We start from the raw sequence: 22,225 nt of genomic DNA, 5'->3' as shown, positions 1-22,225 counted from the left end.
AGCATCTTATAGTTTTCAGACTACAGGTCTTTTGTCCCTTAGGTAGGTTTATTCCTAGATATTTTATTCTTTTTGATGTGATGGTAAATAAAATTGCTTCTTGAATTTTTCTTTCTGAATTTTCAGTGTTAGTGTATAGTAATGCAACATATTTCTGTGTATTAATTTTGTAACCTGAAACTCTACCAAATTCACTGATGAATTCTAGTAGTTTTCTGGTAGCATCTTTAGGATCTTCTATGTATAGTATCATGTCATCTTCAAAGTGAGAGTTTAACTTCTTCTTTTCCAATTTGGATTTCCTTTGCTTCTTTTCTTTGATTGCTATAGCTAGGACTTCCAAAATTATGTTGAATAAAAGTGGTGAGAGTAGACATCCTTGTCTTGTTCCTGATCTTAGAGGGAATGCTTTCAGCTTTCCATCATTGAGTATGATGCTAGCTTGGTTTATCATATATGGGCTTTCTTATATTGAGGTATGTACCTTCTATGCCCACTTTCTGTACAGTTTTTTTTTTTAATCACATATGGTTGCTGAATTTTGTCAAAAGTTTTTTCTGCATCTACTGAGATGACCATATCATTTTTATTCTTCAATTTGTTGATGTGGTGTGTTATATTGATTGATTTGCAGATATTGAAAAATCCTTTCGTGCCTAGGTTGAATCCCACTTGATCATGGTGTATGATCTTTTTATACTGTATTGTTGGATATGAATTGTTAGCATTGGGTTGGCCATTTTTGCTTCTATGTTCATCAGTGATATTGGTCTGTAATTTTTTTGTGTGTGATATCTGTTGGATCATCGAAATATCTGTTGGATCATTGAAAAAGCAAGAGAGTTCCAGAAAAACATCTGCTTTATTGACTGCACCAAAGCCTTTGACTGTGTGGATCACAACAAATTGTGGAAAATTCTTCAAGTGATGGGAATAACAGACCACCTGACCTACCTCCTGAGAAATCTGTATGCAGGTCAAGAAACAACAGTTAGAACTGGACATGGAACAACAAACTGGTTCCAAATAGGGAAAGGAGTACGTCAAGGCTGTATAGATTGTCACCCTGCTTATTTAACTTAGATGCAAAGTACATCATGAGAAACACTGGGCTGGAGGAAGCACAAGCTGGAATCAAGATTGCTGGGAGAAATATCGATAACCTCAGATATGCAGATGACACCACAATTATAGCAGAAAGCAAAGAAGAACTAAAGAGCCTCTTAATGAAAGTAAAAGAGGAGAGTGAAAAAATTGGCTTAAAACTCAGAAAACTGAGATCAGAAACATTCAGAAAACTAAGATCATAGCATCAGGTCCCATCCAGTAGATGGGGAAACAATGGAAACAGTGACAGCCTTTATTTTTTTGGGCTCCATAATGACTGCAAATGGTGACTGCAGCCATGAAATTAAAAGGCACTTGGTCCTTGGAAGAAAAGTTGTGACCAACCTAGACAGCATATGAAAAAGCAGAGACATTACTTAACCAACAAAGGTCCATCTAGTCAAAGCTATGGTTTTTCCAGTAGTCATCCATACATGGATGTGAGAGTTGGACTATAAAGAAAGCTGAGTGCTGAAGAATTGATGCTTTTGAATGGTGTTGTTGGAGAAGACTCTCGAGAGTCCCTTGGACAGCAAGGGGACCCAACCAGTCAGTCCTAAATCCTAAAGGAAATCAGTCCTGAATATTCATTAGAACGACTGATGCTGAAGCTCCAATACTCTCTACTTCTTACTCTTCCTGTATCACATAAATAATTAAATCATAAGTCTTGTCTTATTGTTACCTAGTTAGGGGAGATTTAATTGTTTGTATCAGTTAACTTTTATAATCTTCAACACTTTCCCATCTCATTCATTTAGAAAACATTTCTTGAACAACTGTTCTGTGCTAGGTACTATTCTAAGACTGATGTCAGAAAAATTGGTGAACTGTGTCTCTTGCTCTTGAGAGCTTATGGTCTGGTGAGCTGTGAGGAAAAGTGTTTTTCTGAGTGTTGATATAATAATTACTTGTTGTTAATGGCATTTATGTCAATAATAGTTTTAATACTATATTTCTCTCCTTCTTCATCTGATCAATGTGATATTTATTCCCCTCCACAAAATATGATCAGCCCTTTTGTCTACCTGACCTCAGATGAGAAGACAAAATGTGCATTGGGGTACATGACACAGCCACAAACGTAATTCTCTGTGCAGATAGTCTTCCCTATTTCTTGACACATTTTAATTGTTAATGTTGTGAGTCTTCGCTGTAGTAATATAGATTGAATTATCGTGTGATCAAGCTGGGGTGATTGTTTTTAGTGTAGCCATGAGAAATCAAAGCTGACAATGGGGATGCAGCTGTGACCCAGCTGGTTCTGTTGAGCTGAATTCAGTGGGAGAAGGGGTGGCAGCTCTCCAGGCTCCACAGCTCCAGGAGATAGTCTTCTTCAGGCATCCAAGGCAAGCTCTGCCAGATGCTTTTGAAGTCAGTGCAAGTAACACTCAGGAAGTGAGACTTCAGTAAAAAGATATTAAGAATATAATGCATGTTTAGGGCACATGTCATCGTCATTTTCTTCCTTACACATTTAATAAACCTACAGCATAAAGACTACTTACCTCATACAACCAGGCAATATTTTCCCTGCATTACAAAGACATGCTTTTAAGGTTGACTGTCTTAATGTTCTCTAAACTCTCATAAGATTCTAACCTATGATGTCTAATTTTTGCCTGAAAATATTTATAGATTCTATCAGGCAGAATAGCATATTTATGTTTAAAATATATTCAGTTGTTTTACTGATTTTATTAATTCTCACTAGAATTTGCATTAGCTACTTTTAGTTTTCTTGGAGCAAACCATGTTTGTAATTTAAATTAATCAATGTTGTCCTTATTTTAAATGATATTAATACTATAATGAAAGCTGGAATAAAATTGTTGCTGTGCATAATGAATGACTGACTAGTATCCACAATATATTCAGAATTGTACAACCTATTGTGTTGGTTTCTGGCATATATCAACATGAATCAGCTGTAGGTATATTTATATCCCCTCCCTCTTGACAAGCTTTATTTTTAAGGATAAACATTTTGAGGTTTCTTCACATATGATCTGTTAGTGAAGACCTTCCCACAATCATTATATGTACAGGTTTTTCACTGTATATATATGCATATGTATAAATGATGCAGTCAAAGATATGATTTCTCAGCAAAAGATTTCCCACATATAGTACATCCATGAGGTTTTCTGCAGTATGAATCTTCTGAAGTGTAAATTAATTCTGACTTCTAGCTGTGGACCTGCCAATATTCAGTGCATAAGAGTTTCTCTCCAGGAAGAACTTTCTGGTACGAATGAAGTCTTAATCTTTTGATAGGAGTTTTTCTGCATTCCATATATATATATATAGATTTTCATGTCTGTGGACTCACTGATGTCCTAGGAACTGCAGGACTCATGCTTGTTTTACTATTTTGTCCTAAATACTTGTGATCCTTGTTAGTGACAGCTGTCCAATCCTGAGTCATGGCAAACACTTGACCTTTATTGAATGACATGCTCTTTGCCTAATTATGCTTTTTGTTATGTATCTGAATTTATGAAAGTGGAATTTGACTATTTCTTTGTTATATGCTAGAAATTGTTCCAAGTTACATTGAAAGACCACTTGTTTTTGCTGACCCATTTATATAGATTGCATGCTGACTTGCCATAATAATCCTTCAGCTATGTAATCTGAGTGTCACACAGTTGAATAACAGTATTTTTCTTATCTACCAGCTTAGTATGATAGTCACTCTTTCAATTAAGCTTGTGAGGGTTATACATAGCCTTTTGTCTTTAAATTTGTGCAGTTATATATGATGGTTTCTCTGTTCTATTTCATAATATACCAACATGTTAAAATTGTTATGTCAAGAGTACTTATTTTCTTAATCTTGTTACTCTTATTGGGTTGAGTTTCTTATCAAAATATAGGCTAAATATTTATTAACTTGTGTTCCATTGTCATGGGTTTGGTGTACAAGTAAAAGTATTGGTATTTCCCTAAGACATTCATAAAATCATTTTTATTGAACATCAATTGACTTGTCAGAATTTATTATTATTAATTGCAAATCATTTTTATAATTGCTGTTTATTGAGTTCATACTCCTGAACAGCAATTGTGTAGAATGTTTCATGTATTATCTCATTCAATCATCTTAATAACTTTTAGTATGGCTGTGTTTTCAAGTGAGTAATAGTTTCATACTGGCTAAGTAGAGCACAAGTAGCAGTCATTTGAAGGGATTCATTGAGAAAATGTGTAAAACTACAGTAACAGAGGGTAAATGATTCAAATCTGCAGATATAAAATTTTCTTTTAGTCTCTGTAGGATTCTGCTCTTTGAATAGTGATAGAATATGGTCTTCTGTTTAAGCAGAGAATCTGAGAGTTGTGAGATAGTATTGTGAACTTTAAATCTTTACTAACTCTCTAAATCGTTGTATTTCTCTAAAAATCCCCAGCTGGAAATGTTGAATGAATGTGCTTAGCTATTACTTAGGGGCATTTTTTATACTCACAGGCTTAGACCATCGGTGAATACTGCTTGGGGTTTTTGGTTAGTTAATTGTGTTTGTTCCTGGTTCTGCAGTATAAGAAATTGGACTTTGCTTATATAAAGAGATGTCTATAAAGGCACAGGCAAGTAAAGTTGGTATGTCTTCCTAGGGGAAATCTGGAGTGTAGAGGTATAAGCAAATATTAAGGTTCAAAGCAGGCAATATAATGAGCACATTCAAGAGATTAGTAAGTATGTAACACTTCATGTTTGCAATCTGTTTTACAGCCATATTCATTCATTTACATAAGTTCCCTGGAAGGTAACAATGTTATTACATCTGTTTTATAAGCAAGACAAGCAAAATATAGGCAAATTAATTGGCAAAAGATAGAGAAATTAGGACATTGATTCCAAGGCTTGGGCCTATAATCTGTACAACGTTATTCCATTAGGGAAATAAATAAAATGCTTCTGTTTTGTTGTAGACTTGGGCATCATGCCTATTTGGGTAATTGCTTATGTATTTATATAATTTTATATATTATTTTTTCAATTATATGGTTCAAAAGCCTCCCAATACAGCTTCTAATGAATGAAAATCTGAGCTTATTATTCATGAATAAGGTCCCTAGTTATAAATTTTACGTAAAATGTTCATGGCCAACAGATTGGTGAATATGTCTGGGGGATGCTCAGTGTTGACCTTGATAGAATACACACTGAGACCAAACAAGGGATGGATGACCTCGGAGAGCTGACCTTGCTAACTGCATACTGCCTGTACACCACTCTCTTCTCTCACTGTTTCTCTTTGTACTTTCCTTACACCCCCCAGAGAATAGCAAATTTCTACTAAGGAGTAATAAATTTTCTCATAACCTCAAAAAGGTAAAACTAGAAGAACTTCCTAACAGACGAGATTAGAAAAATCACTCAGACTCTTGTGTTCGAAAACAGGAGACATGATAAATTATTGCATTCAATTAACTTTTCTTTCACTTACTAAGCACACAGAAATTGCTTTAATACCCTGAGGTGTTAAAAGTAACGAAAAGTCACTTTTTAGAATAAATATACCATAAGGTACCCTGTTTAAATGAATGCTATTCTTCAATGTAGCCACTCTTTTACACTAATTCAACAATGCTGTTATTGCAAAAAATATTTTTGGACCTTGTCCTTTTGAATTGCCTTTGGAAGCTATAAAACTGTAAAAGAAAACAGAGTCGTATTTACCTAAAGTCACACCATGTTTTTTTAATCAACTCCTCTCCAACCAAGAAATTTATTACCCAGATAGATTACTGACCTTTTCACCAGCCTTTGTTCTGCACTAATTTTTCTTTTCTTTTCTGATTTCAAAATCAGTTCTATACTTAAAAAAAAAATAACAATTTGCCATCAATAACGGTATTTATTAATTTTTTAAAACTTAAAATCTTAAACTTAGGAAGTTACAAAAATAGTAGAATTTCCATTATTCTTCACCCAGCTTTCTCTAATGTTAACATCTACTTGAAGTATAGAGCAGTTCTCAAAATTAGGAAATTGTTATTGATAAATACTATTTGATAAATACTAGATAATACTATTTGCTAATCTGCAGACATTATTGAAGTCTCTCCAGTTCCCCAGTAATATACTTTTGTGTTTCAGGATGCAATCCGGGATCCCACACGGCATTTAGTTGTCATGTCTCTTTAAGACTTTAACTGTAATCTGTGACAGTTCCCAATAAGAACATTTAAAAGAAAGTACTCCCTTGGAAAAGAAGGCCATAGACTCCTAATGTAATTCCAGAAATATCTGTCTCTGTCACTGTCTTGTGAATATTTGATATATTGTGGCCTAAAATTTGTGCTGACTGCTGAAATAAAAAGAAAAGTAGGATATGCTTGGACACAAAGGAGCTCACAGTGCATGAAAGCAAAAGACCTGTCTGTTAGGGTGCCAGGTGTATATCAAGCTCTGGATTTTTTTTATGATGCTCAGAGCCTCTTATATCTCTGCCTTCCTTTCCATTTCCTTTGCCGTACCCTCAGTTTAGACTCTCTCTACCTCACGCCTTATCTGTCACAATAATTTTCTACCTAGTCTAACTATAATTCCCTTCCCCCTTCCAGTTCACCTAAAATATCTCTTATATGTATCATCTCTCTGTTCAGTAACTTTGTAGCTCTCCCTAAATTTAATTTCTTAATAACTTCTCTGTTTCTTAACTGGACAGCTCTAATGTTTGTTAATCATTGAACCTACTCTAATAGCTCCCTAATTGGTTGCCCTATATCTGCTCTTGTACCTTCGTATTATACAGAATGATCTTTTCAAAATGCAACTCTGACCACATCATACTTCTGTTTAACCCTTTGAGTGATGTCCCATTGTTCGTAGGATACCATCCAAGATATCTTTAGCAAGACCTATTAGCCCTTGTATGATCTGACCATAATATTATTGCCTCATAGGGTTTTAGGAAGGATTAGATGAGTTAGAACTCATAAAGCACTTGAAATGTCGTAAGCAGTTAATAAAAGTACAAAATCATTTCATTAAGAATGGTGAATTTTATAAAATACTTTTCATCATGTAAAGACATGCTAATATAATTTTTCTATTGATGTTCTAATATGGTAAATTATATTAATAGATTTCTTAACATTGGACTATCCTTATATTCCTAGTGTGAACTCTATTTCGTCATAGTGATTATTTTTGCAGGCATAATGACTGAGACTTATTTGTACTATTAATTTTTTATGTTAGTTTCTCATTCTCTAGTCTTTCTATGAGATATCTTATTTCCCTTATATAGTGCTTTCTGCTACTATAATTAATTTTTGTCCAATTATTTGTTTGATGTCTTTTTCCTGTTAGACTATAAATACTTTGAATGCAAGAACCAAGTTTGTTTTATTCACCAGTGTATCCCTTACACTCAGGTCTTCTGAGGTGGTTCAGTGGTAAAGAATCCACCTGCCAGTGCAGGAGATATGGGTTTGATCCCTGAGTCAGAAAGATCTTCTGGAGTAGGAAATGGTAACCCACTTTTGTATTCTTGCCAGGAAAATCCCATGGACAGAGGAGCCTGGCAGGCTACAGTCTATGGGGCTGCAAAGTGTCAGATTTGACTGAGCACGCACAAACATTCCTTACACTCAGTACAATTCTGCGAGCACAGTAGATGCTCAACAAATATGTATTTATTGAATAAATGAATTAATTAGTAATTATACAAGCGAACAGATACATTTTTTGCAGTGATGCAAGCGACTTTAGCTTCTTCCACCACTACTACTACAATAAGGGACTATGTAAATACTATACAAGTGTTTTGTGTGAAAGTCGTTCAGTTGTGTCTGAGTCTTTGTGACCCCACGGACTATTACAGTCCATGGAATTCTCCAGGCCAGAATACTGGAGTGGGTAGCCATTCCCTTCTCCTTCTCCAGGGGATGTTCCCAACCCAGAGACTGAGCCCTAGTCTCCCACATCGTAGGTGGATTCTTTACCAGCGAGCCACCAGGGATGCCCGTAAGTGCTTTAAAGTTAAGCAAGTCCGAGAAAGGAGAATTTAAATGAATGGTGTCTATTTTCCCTGTTTCCTCTGCTCTCACAAATATTTGTGATTTAATGAAGAGGTAGAATAATCTTACAGGAGAAATTATTGAATAATTCCTTACCTATAACACTTCCAATCAGGCTGAAATTGTTATTTAAATAAAAGACACTGTATTTACAAAGATAAATGGGGCAGAGGGCTGAAAAATTCAGCCCTTTGTCCCTTGTTCTCAAGATTCTGACCGTTTAGAACTTCTTAACTTTGGCCACCTCATGCGAAGAGTTGACTCATTGGAAAAGACTCTGATGCTGGGAGGGATTGGGGGCAGGAGGAGAAGGGGACGACAGAGGATGAGATGGCTGGATGGCATCACTGACTTGATGGACGTGAGTCTGGGTGAACTCCGGGAGTTGGTGATGGACAGGGAGGCCTGGCGTGCTGGGATTCATTGGGTCGCAAAGAGTCGGACACGACTGAGTGACTGATCTGATCTGATCTGATCTGAACTTTCTGTTTTTCCTAACACTTACTTTTTAAGAGAAAGTTTAAGTGTTAGGGATGACCCACCACTGGCAAAGTTCATACTGAAGAGGAGAATGTGATTGGGCTTAATCTGTTTTCAGATTGGGAAGTGGGCACTCACCAACCACCTATGGATTGTGGATCCTGAGTCAAGTTAGTATCTTTCATCCATCTGACTGGACATGAGGACAGAATCATATGGTATAAACCTTGGCTGCTACCACTCAGCAGGGTGAAATAACATCTCTTAGAGGGATATTGGTAGGCAGTTGCCATCTGTGTGTCTACTACAACTTCCTACTACCTTGAATCATTGGAAAAGTTTCATAAATGGTCTGACTTTCAGTTTCTTTACTTTAAAAATAAGGCTAATAAGGCATGGTTACAAAGTTAGTGTAATGATTAGAGATAATATATGTAAATGCCTGGTACACAGCAGTACTCAGTTGTTATAGCTAGTGTTATTCATATGAGATAACATTAAAAAGTGTTCTAATTTGGAACACACAGAAGAAAGCTATAACTTCCATGGATTCTTGTTCAGTCGCTCGTATCTGACTCTTTGCAACCCCAGCGACTGCAGCACATCAGGCTTCCCTGTCCTTCATTATTACCTAGAGTTTGTTCTAATCCATGTCCATTGAGTCATTGATGTTATCTAACGATCTCATCCTCTGCCACTCTCTTCTTTTGCCTTCAGTCTTTCCCAGCATCAGTCCTTCCAGTGAATATTCAGGGTTGATTTCCTTTAGGATTAGCTGGTTCGATCTCCTTGCAGTCCAAGGGACTCTCAAGGGTTTTCTTCAGCATTACAATTGGAAGAGGTTAGGTAATTTTTTTACTCCGGACTACATAGTTTATATGTAGAAGAATTTAGTTGCAAAGTTTGTGCTTTTGACTACTATGTTGTCTTTCATATGAAGATACTTTTTAAAATATATGTATGTGTATACCTAATTTGAGAGGCCAACATCTTGCTTAATAAGGAAACAGCAAAAGCATTTCCATAAAATTATTAAGACAATACCTCTATTCCCACTATCACTTAATATTGATGTAGAGATACTGGCCAAAGTAGTCTTATAAGAAAACAATTAGAGGTAAACAAAAAGTTGGAAAGAGGAGTGTTAATCATACTTTGAAGCTTATATATTGAAGAATTGTATATCTGGAAAACTGAAGTGACTCAACTGAAAACCTGATAAAAATAAGAATGCAAAATGACATGCTGAGAAAGAAGAGTATAGAGGTGAATTAGTCCATCTTTTTAATAAAAATATTGAACTATAATTTATGCTGATATAGCTGAGTGGAAAAGCCTGGGAAATTCAAAAAATCAATGTGGGATAAATAGACATACGTGGAAATGTCACAGATGATAAAATTGGCATTATGCTTCATAAAGGACAAGATGGAGGCTTTAATAAATGTTAACTTTCTGTAAAGAAATAAAGTTAACTTTTACCTTAAACCTTATTACAAAATAATTACATAATTATTACAAAATAATTCATAATGGAACATAATTTAAATGACAGGGGTCACATACAGACTGAAAGTGAAGGGCTGGAAAAAGATTTTCCATGCAAACTGGGACCAAAAGAAAGCAGGAGTCACAATACTCGTATCAGATAAATTAGACTTTAAAACAAAGGCTGTGAAAAGAGACAAAGAAGGTCACTACATAATGATTAAAGGATCAATCCAAGAAGAAGATATAACAATTATAAATATATATCCACCCAACATGGGAGCACCGCAGTATGTAAGACAAATCCTAACAAGTATGAAAGGAGAAATTAACAATAACACAATAATAGTGGGAGACTTTAATACCCCACTCACACTTATGGATAGATCAACTAAACAGAAAATTAACAAGGAAAAAAAAAAAAAAAACATGTATCTATAAAGTTCACTAAAGCAAAGCACAGTAAAATGACGTATGGCAATAAAAGGCGTTAAATTTATCAAATAAAAAAAAATAAAAAATAAAAGTATTTATTATGGATAATACTGAATATAATCAAATGTAAATAGAAGCATGAGAAGAAACCCAAGGAAACGCATGCATCCTTCATTCAGATTCCTTCTCCACTAATCATTAATGACACGACTTTCAACAAATTAACCAAACCCAATGAATTATCTTTATCTGTTGTATGGCAGTAAAATGCTCTCATGTTTTGCTTAATTTGAGACTTAGACAAAAATGAAAATATTACACTAAAAACAACTGGCACACAACCTGGTGCTTAATAAAAGTTGATGGCAGTGCAAAAAAAAAAAAAAAAAAAAAAAAAAAAAAAAAAAATTTAAATGTAAAGAATAAAATGAGAAAAATCTTTTCAAGATAAAATACAAAATCCAGTAGCCATGAAAGAGATGATACATTTATATACTTAACAAAATTTTTCATTGAAAATAATCCATCATAGCCAAAAGGCCAAGACAGAAAACAGCAAAATTCTGTAAAGCAATTATCCTTCAATTAAAAAATAATCCATTATATGCAAAATCAAATAACACATGAAAATCTAGAGAAATATCTTATGTATATATGTCACAGACCAAGGCTATTTTATTTATTGTATAAAGAGCATCTACAAATAAGTAAGAATACAATAACCAACAATCTGGTAGAAAAAATAGATAAGGGACAAGGACAGACAAAGTAGTAAATACTAATGATTTTTAAACTTAAAAAAAGATGTCCAATTTCACTTATATATTAAGTGAAATAACATCAGATTGTTGAAGATAAAGAAGTTTAATCAAAAGTGTATCGTCAAGGGTTTGAGGAAACAATTGGTCTCATATTTCTGGTGGAATGATAAATTGAAACAACTTCTGTAATGGTCAGTCTATTAAAAAAGAAAAACCCTTGAATTTGTGTATACTTTGATTAAGTAATGCCACTCTTATGAATTTTCCTACATTTGTACTTTCATTTGAGCAAAATGGCGACATAAGCATAGTTACTGCATTATCATTTGTAATACCAGAGGTTTGGAAACAACTTAAACATCTATCAGTAGGGGGCTGATAAATATATTATGATATACCATGGAATATACTATGCAACTTTTTAAAAGAATGGGGAAGTTCTACAGTGCTAATGGAACAATCATATTGTTAAGTAATAAAGCAAAGTTAGAACAGTAAATATATTATGCTACCATTTGTATAAATTACACACATGCAAAGCTTAGCTTATTCTTATAGGATTGTTTTTAGGGAGAGAATTGATGCTTGGGAAACAGGGAAAAGAAAGAGATTCTCTTTTCACTGCAAATCCCTTTGTATTTTATATCATGTGCAGGCTTTGCCTGTTGGAAAAAAATAAAATTAGCCATGTAAATATTGTGAACTTATTTTAAAAGTGAGATGATGTCAATTCATGGTTGCATTTCAGACTGTTATTTGAAAAGATCTACAAGCACAGGAATTGCGTGGAATTTCATTTGTTTCTCTTAGAAGGATAAAAGCTTGGTTAGACTTGGTCTGATTGGACTGTTTCTGTAGGAGCTAATATTCCAACATGATGTATTAGGTCCCTGGACTCTTGATTAGTGATCTATAGGTCAAGACCTATGATATGCTATTTAAATCATCTGGCAAATAGATGTTTGAGGGAAAGAACTCTCCCCATTTTTTAAAAAAGAAACTTAAGTTTGTTTGTGTGGTAAGCACATAGAAAGATTGGAACCATCATTTTGGAAACGTCCTTAAATGAAAGGAGGATATGTAAACTCATAATTCCATCCAACAGGGCAAGTCCAACTTTATTTTTCCGTTCCTTCCATGGAGCTGCTGGGTAACCCTGAGTAAGCAGTTTCATGCACTTTGACCTTAAGCAGTTTCATGCACTTTGACCTCAAGACTGTATATTCCTAATGGAGGAGCAGTTATGTTGGTACGTTTCTTATTCAGAGGGTGGCAGATTAATGAGACTTTGGGTAGTTTCAAGATTCTAGCCAAACAAAAAGGACTTTTGTATACAAGATGGTGTGATTTTTCACTTAGTTATTTTATTACATCTCTACTCTTTGAAACCCTATAAGAGTTTTTCCTAATTTAAAACACTGAACTAGCTCCTTAATGTCACTGAATTTGCAAATCATTTTGGTTCATTTTGAATAATGAATAGGTCTCATAAATTGTTAATAAAAAGAAGACAGATATTCTTATTCTCATAATAATATAAAGATGCAGTTGAAAGATTATATAACTTTCTCAAGTTCTCATGAGAAACCAGATGACAAAAGCTTAAGTTTTCTCACATAATGTCATTTTGGATGAGAAATATATCCTTGTTTAAAATATTATATCAGTGAGTCACAAGCTTTGTGGAGCTCTCCTGCCAGCAGTAACATTACTAAGCCCTATACTGGGCAAGCAAGCAAGTGGTCTGAAAATTGGATAGAGCTCTAGCATCCATTTACATAGCATTCAAAACAAAATTAATTTCGAGTCAGGCAAGTGGAACTGTAGAATTTCAGGGGGTGGGAAATGATTTGTGTTCACTTCTTTTTTTATCCTCTCGTTTTCTTTAGCTGATGTTCTTCTCAGATGCCAGAGAGACCAGTCATGGTTGCCAGATGACTGGGCCCTGCTGGCTCATTGAGGGACTGTGGCAGTGCTTGTTTCCATGAGAGCTGGAAGAAAAGATGCAATGGAAAAAGCACACGCAGTCATTTATAAGTAGCTGGCTACGTAATTCTCAGTGCCCTGTGCACCTCAAAATGTGAACTTAATCTGGGAATTCTTACATCTGGGGCATCTTTAATACAAATTCAAGTGCCTGAAAGCTGATACATGAGCAGTGGCAGAGCGCTTTGGTTAACGTGTACACATCCAGGCTTGTAGGCATAATCGGTGCCACTTGACTTGGGTCGATTTGATTGCCAGGAGTCTATGAGTGAGAAAGACAAAGTGCCTCCTTTCTGGAGATACTGTAATCATTTAGATACTTAAGAGATGTATTTTGTAAAGGTAAATCCCTTTTGGGTGATCAGAGTGTTGATCTTAACTATCATGTAATCTGCTATGAAATTTGATGGTAGGCTCTGTTCCGAGAATAGGAGTTCAATCAAAGCCCATTCTCATGGTGTTTTTTAGAAGTATATTAAATATGATAAGGTACCAAGGCCCCATAGGAATCACATAAAAGCAGAGTTTATAAAGAAGTTACTGAAATGATACCTTTGAAGTTGGTGTTTTCTCATGGCTTCTCTGTTGCTAGATCTGACATGAATTACTTGGCTACAATAATTGTAATGAAATGGAGATTGAATTATAAACATCTATTTCTTATAGCCATGCAATTTCTTTGGGCTAATGATGTTTTTTCATGACAGAGTGACTGAGCACATACTTCCCATAGTAGCAAAAAAGAATCAGTTTCCTTTTTTGAATATTCATACTTCACTTTTTTTTTAATTTTATTTTATTTTTAAACTTTACATAATTGTATTAGTTTTGCCAAATATCAAAATGAATCCACCACAGGTATACATGTGTTCCCCATCCTTAACCCTCCTCCTTCCTCCCTCCCCATACCATCCCTCTGGGTCGTCCCAGTGCTCTAGCCCCAAGCATCCAGTATCGTGCATCGAACCTGGACTGGCATCTCGTTTCATACATGATATTTTACATGTTTCAATGCCATTCTCCCAAATCTTCCCACCCTCTCCCTCTCCCACAGAGTTAGTTCATATGGCCTAATTTTCTGATCACTTTTACTTTCTTGGTTCTGCTGTGCATATTATTTTTCCTGGTGAGCCATTTAGTTCTTGTATATGCCAAAAAACATCTCACATTCAAGATGCACAGTTACTTTTCTTCTTAATGGATTATTCTGTTTTCAAGTTTTCTAATTCTAAATCACTGTCAGCAAAGATGAGAAGCAGCAGTCCAAAGTATTCTACTCCTTTGAACAACTAGATAAAACTGTATCAACCTGTCCACCTCCAGATGGGTTTTGCACTATCGTACATCTGATCAGTGTGAGATTGCTGCTGGACCGGACCAGAGGCTGTGCATCGACCCTCTCAACAGCAGAGGAATTTTTTACTTCCCTTATGCCTAATCTGAAGCATTTGTCTATACGCAGAAGTGACCAGCTTGTTTTCCAATCAAAATGGCTTTTTTCTGCAATTCAACCTTTTTTGGAAATTAGGTACACTTTCCAACATATATGTTTTGAGGCCCTTGGGTATTTGAACCATTTCCTAGCCCATTTTCCCAGACATAAAAGATACCATGTGTGAAATATGTGGAATGAGATTGTCACGGTGTTTGGGTGGATTCTTTCTGCAGAAAATGTATTTGCTTATTGCAGTTTCTCTATAAAGACTTTGTGTCAGGGAAAATCTATAAGCACCTCTTCAGAACTGAAGCCATTTATGTCTCCCAGTATAAATAGAACCTAGAATATAAGCCAATTAGCCGCTGCAAATACCACCTCCTTTATGTAGCCTTCTTCATTCATTGCCTTTGTTGAAAAGAAAGCAGTCATCCCTTCTCCACTTTTACCAAGCACTTTCCATTTACAAAACAGTGCTTATCTCATATCTCAGTCTGCCTCTAATTAGGTTTTTATACATTTCTCTCCCCGTCCACCATTAAAGCAGGGTAGGGATTTTGTCTTCCTCATTTTTTATTTCTCCAACTGTTATATCCGGACCATTGATTGTAGCAATAGATCAGGCACCTGCCCCAACCTGCCTGATTTCTTCCTCTAAAAAGGTCTGTTTACTCCTTTGTCTCTGCTAGGATTATGTTCTCTTAAAGCACTACTCACACACTATTCCAATGACTTGCTTGCATAGGGGTTTCTCCTGTTAGAGTTTGTACTCCCTGGTGACATGACTATGCCCTCCATCTGTATTTCCTCAGAGTCTATCATAGTGTTGGGACATACAGAGTACTCATTAAATTTCTACTGAATGACTGTTGGACTTAGTGAACAGTGGCCTTAAGTTATATGAATGGGAAAGATAGGGGCCCATTTTCCAAAGTTAGCTATACTGTGTAATAATAATAAAGCATAAATAACAGTTGCACATTGCAATACATATTCATGCTTTGGTACTTTTTGTCCCTGGAGAACTGTGAGTACTCAAGAAGTATTCTACTTTATGTTCATATCATCAAGACATGAGGCATATTTTGCTTTTAATTCTCACCTTAAAAAATTACCCAGAGATCTGTCATCTCTTAGAAGGTTAAGTAGAGTTGATTCCTGTCTTTTTGTCTGATCTGTAATCAGATTTAGACTTAAATTTTTGAGTTTTTATTTTATCAATTGATAGAATTGGCTTTCCTGGTGGCTCAGATGGTAAAGAGTCCGCCTGCAATGCAGGAGACCTGGGTTTGATCCCTGGATTGGGAAGATCCCCTGGAGGAGGGCCTGGCAACCCACTCCAGTATTCTTGACTGGAGAATCCCCATGGACAAAGGAGCCTGGTGGGCTACACTCTATAGGGTGGCAAAGAGTCTGACATGACTGAGTGACTAAGCACAGCACATTGATAGAATTGCCTGTTAAAGAAATGGTCTGTCTCTTCCAGGAATGTGCACACCCTGGGTGTGGAAACTGTGCCTCTTACTCCCAGGCTGCTAGCAGAGAGCCTGAAAAGTATGGTAGATGATCAATCAATATTGAATTGAATGTGAAAATAAATATGACCCAAATGCAATTAAAAGACGCTTGCTCCTTGGAAGAAAAGCTATGGCCAACCTAGACAGCATATTGAAAAGCAGAGACATTATTTGCCGACAAAGGTCCATCTAATCAAAGCTATGATTCTTCCAGTTTTCATGTATGGATGTGAGAGTTGGACCAGAAAGAAAGCTGAGTGCCAAAGAATTGATGCTTTTGAACTGTGGTGTTGGAGAAGACTCTTGAGAGTCCCTTGAACTGCAAGGAGGTCCAACCAGTCAATCCTAAAGGAAGTCAGTTCTGAATATTCATTGGAAGAACTGATGCTGAAGCTGAAGCTTCAATACTTGGCCACCTGATGTGAAGAACTGATTGGAAAAGACCCTGATGCTGGGCAATATTGAAGGCAGGAGGAGAAAGGGATGACAGAGGATGAGATTGCTGGATGGCATCACTAACTCAATGGACATGAGTTTGGTCAAGCTTCAGGAGTTTGTGATGGACAGCGAAGCCTGGCGTGCTGCAGTCCATGTGGTTGCAAAGAGTTGTACACAACTGAAGCGATTGAACTAAACTGAACTGAATTAGAAACACCTATATGAATTATTTGTCTTAATTTTCTTTTTCTTTTAACTTAAAAAAATTAACTAATTTATCCGCATTGGGTCTTAGCTGTGGCACGTGTGCTCTTTCTTTGCAGTGTGCGGACTCTCTAGTTGTGGTGCTGGGCTCCAGAGTGCACAGGCTTCAGCAGTTGTGGCATACTGGCTTAGTTGCTCCGTGGGATGTGGTATCTTAGTTCCCTGACCAGGGATCAAGCTTTCATTCCCTGCATTGCAAGGTGGATTCTTAACCACCGGCTCGCCAGAGAAATCTCTCTTTATCTTAATTTTCAAGTGAGAGCTCTTTTGCCTGCTTGGAAATGATCACTGGACAAAATGACTTTTGTCATTTCCAGATAAAAGTTGCAAAGATGGTGTCTTACTGCTAGAATATGGGTTGTCTGGTATTGGTTATTCCTAGGTTCTTTTTTTAGAAAATTGTGCTTCATTCCTTTAGAAGCTTAATCCTATTTGTTTCCCTATTTCTGTCTTAGATTATCATCCAGAGAAACAGGTTTTCAGAAAAGGTAATGTGGAGAACAATCAAATTAGGTCACAAGAATAAAGTTTCCTAGCAGTCACATTTTCTGTAACTTTCAGATCAAATGTGACAGAGGATCCTTTTCTGCCTATTCTCACATGAAAGTAATTGATATTACCCAGCTCTTAATAAGTTATCCCTTTCCTCTTAAAGTGACATGAATTAAATTTAAATTCTCAACCTAATTTTGATAAGCCTCTAAAAGTTAACGTGTCATTGAAAATTAATTTCTCTTTACTCCCAAAGATAGCTTCCTACAGATGGAAAGATATCTAGCATTTTCTACTTCTTGTGAGATATTATGCAAATTAAGCAACTTGCAATATTATTTACTACTTTATATCTTTCTTTTATCATCAAGGGCATTGGTCTGGCCTCGGCAGGAATGATCTGTGAATGAGGAAGCCACACATAATTTAGCTGCAGAAGACCTTAGAGCCCATCCATTGTGCTTCATTTTATAGATGAAGAAATAAAGGCTCGAAAGTATTCAAAAATAAACTCAAAATGGATTAAAGATCTAAATGTAAGACCAGAAACTATAAAACTCCTAGAGGAGAACATAGGCAAAACAACTCTCTGACATACATCACAGCAGGATCCTCTATGACCCACCTCCCAGAATATTGGAAATAAAAGCAAAAATAAACAAATGGGACCTAATTAACCTTAAAAGCTTCTGCACATCAAAGGAAACTATTAGCAAGGTGAAAAGACAGCCTTCAGAATGGGAGAAAATAATAGCAAATGAAGCAACTGACAAACAACTAATCTCAAAAATATACAAGCAACTCCTATAGCTCAACTCCAGAAAAATAAATGACCCAATCAAAAAATGGGCCAAAGAACTAAATAGACATTTCTCCAAAGAAGACATACAGATGGCTAACAAACACATGAAAAGATGCTCAACATCACTCATTATCAGAGAAATGCAAATCAAAACCACTATGAGGTACCATTTCACACCAGTCAGAATGGCTGCGATCCAAAAGTCTACAAATAATAAATGCTGGAGAGGGTGTGGAGAAAAGGGAACCCTCTTACACTGTTGGTGGGAATGCAAACTAGTACAGCCACTATGGAGAACAGTGTGGAGATTCCTTAAAAAACTGGAAATAGAACTGCCTTATGATCCAGCAATCCCACTGCTGGGCATACACACTGAGGAAACCAGAAGGGAAAGAGACACGTGTACCCCAATGTTCATCGCAGCACTGTTTATAATAGCCAGGACATGGAAGCAACCTAGATGTCCATCAGCAGATGAATGGATAAGAAAGCAGTGGTACATATACACAATGGAGTATTACTCAGCCATTAAAAAGAATACATTTGAATCAGTTCTAATGAGGGGATGAAACTGGAGCCTATTATACAGAGTGAATGAAGTAAGCCAGAAGGAAAAACATCAATACAGTATACTAACGCATATATATGGAATTTAGAAAGATGGTAACAATAACCCGGTGTACGAGACAGCAAAAGAGACACTGATGTATAGAACAGTCTTATGGCCTCTGTGGGAGAGGGAGAGGGTGGGAAGATTTGGGAGAATGACGTTGAAACATGTAAAATATCATGTAAGAAACGAGTTGCCAGTCCAGGTTCGATGCACGATACTGGATGCTTGGGGCTAGTGCACTGGGACGACCCAGAGGGGCGGTATGGGGAGGGAGGAGGGAGGAGGGTTCAGGATGGGGAACACATGTATACCTGTGGCGGATTCATTTTGATATTTGGCAAAACTAATACAATTATGTAAAGTTTAAAAATAAAATTTAAAAAAAAAAAAAAAGAAAGAAAGGCTCTGGGATGTTAACTGACTTCTTAGGATTACACAGTTAGACTCTGGTAGAGCCTCACTGGATCCTGAGTCCTTTGGCAGCTAGTCCAAGACTCTTTCTACTGTGCTTTATGGGTTTTCTTTATCTAGTAAGGCACGATGCTCACTTCCAGGTCCTTATTGCTAAAACTGACCATCAGAGTTGTATGAATTGAGTTTTGGGTGGCTAAAATGTAACACACACAGCCAAGATGTAAGGATTTAAGTTCACTGTATTATTCTTTCACTGGAGAGCTAGATGTAGATACCACATGGCAGTGATCCCCAACCATTTTGGTACCAGGGATCATTTCTATGGAAGATAATTTTTCCACAGACTAGAGGTGAAGGGAGTGGTTTCAGGATGATTCAAGCATATTACACTTATTGTGCACTTTTTAATATTATTATTACATCAGCTCCATCTCAGATCTTCAGGCATTTGGTCCTGGGGGTTGGGGACCCCTGCCCTAGGGGAACAACAACAGTGAGGTGCCTCTTAGTTAATGAGGTAATGAATGTAAGGTTTATCCTTAGAGGTTAAACTACAAATCAAGAAGTACTGGAGCCCAGTGGGTATTTATACAACAGTTTTAAAGAGTATGATGCCAAGGCAAAAATAGATGACTACAAAACTAAATAGCATGTATTAACATCCCAGAGAAAGAGTGTATCAGTCAGAAAATATGTTGGCCAGATGTTGAAGCATGGATGATCACAAGGTCAAGTTTCCTGTGCCTTAACCATCATGTATTTCTGTGGTTCCTAGACTGCCGTACACTTCAGTGTTAGCTAGAGGGCTTGTTAAAATACAGATTGTGGGACCCTACCCTCCAAATTCCTCTGGCCCAAGAATTTGCATTTCTAATAAGTACCTAGATGATAGTGATGCTGGCTGGGGGAGCTACATTTTGAGAATCAGGCGTTTATAGGTGTATTCGTTTTCTATATTTGTATAACACATTACTAAACTGTGGCACACTTAGCAGCTTAAAACAACCTGTTAGCTCATGGTCCTATAGGTCAGAAACAGGGAACGGCATGCCTGAGTTCTCTGTATTCAGCCCGAAATCAAGGTGTTGGATGGCAACATTCTCATCTGGAGCTCAGGGTCCTTTTCCAAGCTCATTCCTGTTATTGGTAAGAATCATTCCCTTGAAGTGATAGGACTGAAGTCTTTTTTTTTGCTGTCAGCTCTAATCGAAGTTGGGGCCTGCTCTCAGCTCCTGATGGTCACTCTCAGGTCCATAGAGGATTCCTACAAGGGAGAAAGTATGCTAGACCGATGGACTCAAATGTTCCTGGTCTATGTAGTAACTGATTTCACTCAAATGATTAGTAAATCAGTATCCTGATTATATCTGTTAGCTCCTGTGAACTTATTTGATGTGAATCTCATCTTAGTAAAAGGTCCCATTCTTACTGCATTTAATAGACTGGGTTTTGAGACTGAGTAGCCTCAGTTCAGATCCTGGATAAAAATAAACTCAACAAAATGGAAACTGATGTTGGGGAGCAGACAGGGCAGCCAGCCTACTTTCCTAGCGATCACCCTTCTCTATTGCTTTACATTTGTACTTGTTCTTCAAACGTTTTATTATGTAGCATATCCTAGACTAAGCCATGCTTAAAATTAAAATGGAAAAGTTCTCAGAAATTCGGACAAAACGTCCACTGATTTTTCTTTAGCCAGTCTCCCCAACATCTCTTTGTTGGAGTTGATTCTTTAGCTGAAGCCTTGCTGAGCAGTATAAGTTTCCGAACTGAAGTAGGACGCTGAAGATAAAATGAGAAAAGGTGAAACAGTGACAGCTTCTCTTCGCTTACCTGGGAGATTCCTGAAAACACCAAGATGGAGAAGTACACGGCAGCTGCATATGATTGAGAGTTAATACATAAAGCTTTGTGATCTACTGGTTTTTAATACCATCTATGTTCCTAATTGTGCATGTGTGTCTTTTATTTCTGTTTTCCTAATTGTTTTTCTTCATCACTTAGGAAAAAGGGTATCAGTGGCCTAGAGGTCCTTTAATACGCATTTGTTGTTTTTGTTGAGTCACTAAGTTATGTCCATCTCTTTTCGACCCCATGGACTGCAGCAGGCCAAGCTTGCCTGTTCTTCACTATCTCCTGGAGCTCCCTCAAACTCATGTCCATTGTGTCGGTGATGCCATTCAACCATCTCATCCTCTATTGCCCTCTTCTCCTCTTGCCTTCAATCTTTCCCAGCATCAGGGTCTTTTTCACTGTGTCGGCTGTTCACATCAGGTGGCCAAAGTACTATAGCTTCAGCATCAGTCCTTCCAATGAATATTCAGGACTAATTTCCTTTAGGATTGACTGATTTGATATCCTTGAGTCCCAAGGACTCTCGAGGGTCTTCTCCAGCACCACATTACAAAAGCACCAATTCTTTGGCACTCACTTAGCTTATTTTTTAATATAACTGAAATATTCAAATATAAAATTTTTATATTCCTTTAGTAAAGTTGATAATAGGACTATTCTTAGTTCATTCCTTTGTTAGATCAGGATAGGTTTGCATTGCAAGAGAATAAAGCTCAGTTCTATTTGCTTTCTTTCCTAAAGTCGGTGACAGTCATGTCAGAACACTGGCAATAGTAAACCTTTGTAGACTAGGCTAGAATGAACTATATAATCCCAACAAGCTGAAATGTTACTCAGGTTTTTAAAAGTCAACTATATAACTCAGGGCAGAAAGTATTTAATTTTATAGAAATTAGTATGAAAAAGACCTAAAATTTTAATTCCCTATCAACTCAAACTCTACCGTCATTCTCGTACACTTGTGACAGGGAATTTTACATGAACAATATTTCCATAAGCATGTGTCTGGCCCAAAGATGGAAATATTATTCTATCTCTGCTACGACCAGGCCACCTGTTTTTTGACTGTTCAGAAATTTTTTGATAAATGAGTTTACTTAGGAG

At 36.6% G+C, this 22,225-nt stretch overlaps 1 protein-coding gene across 22 annotated transcripts in view; it reads left to right on the top strand.

Annotated features, from left to right (window-relative positions):
- The window catches only part of RAD51B (RAD51 paralog B), a 738,822-nt gene that overhangs the window by 243,402 nt on the left and 473,195 nt on the right, over window positions 1-22,225 (top strand). Inside the window, exon 8 of one of the 22 annotated variants that reach the window (XM_086320107.1) lies at window positions 17,810-19,245. The exons of the other annotated variants lie outside the window; for them this stretch is intronic. Within the exon in view, the coding sequence (XP_086176233.1) occupies window positions 17,810-17,848 (39 nt within the window). The 3' untranslated portion in view covers window positions 17,849-19,245. Of the gene's footprint in view, window positions 1-17,809; window positions 19,246-22,225 lie in introns of those variants that run through there. 22 annotated transcript variants of the gene reach the window in all.

The sequence above is a fragment of the Bos grunniens genome, chromosome 10 (assembly GCF_055505025.1).
Source record: "Bos grunniens cultivar Pamir isolate PY7600 chromosome 10, Bosgru_T2T1.0, whole genome shotgun sequence".
In the NCBI taxonomy this organism is placed as follows: domain Eukaryota; kingdom Metazoa; phylum Chordata; class Mammalia; order Artiodactyla; family Bovidae; genus Bos; species Bos grunniens.
This window is presented reverse-complemented; position numbering and strand designations above follow the sequence as displayed.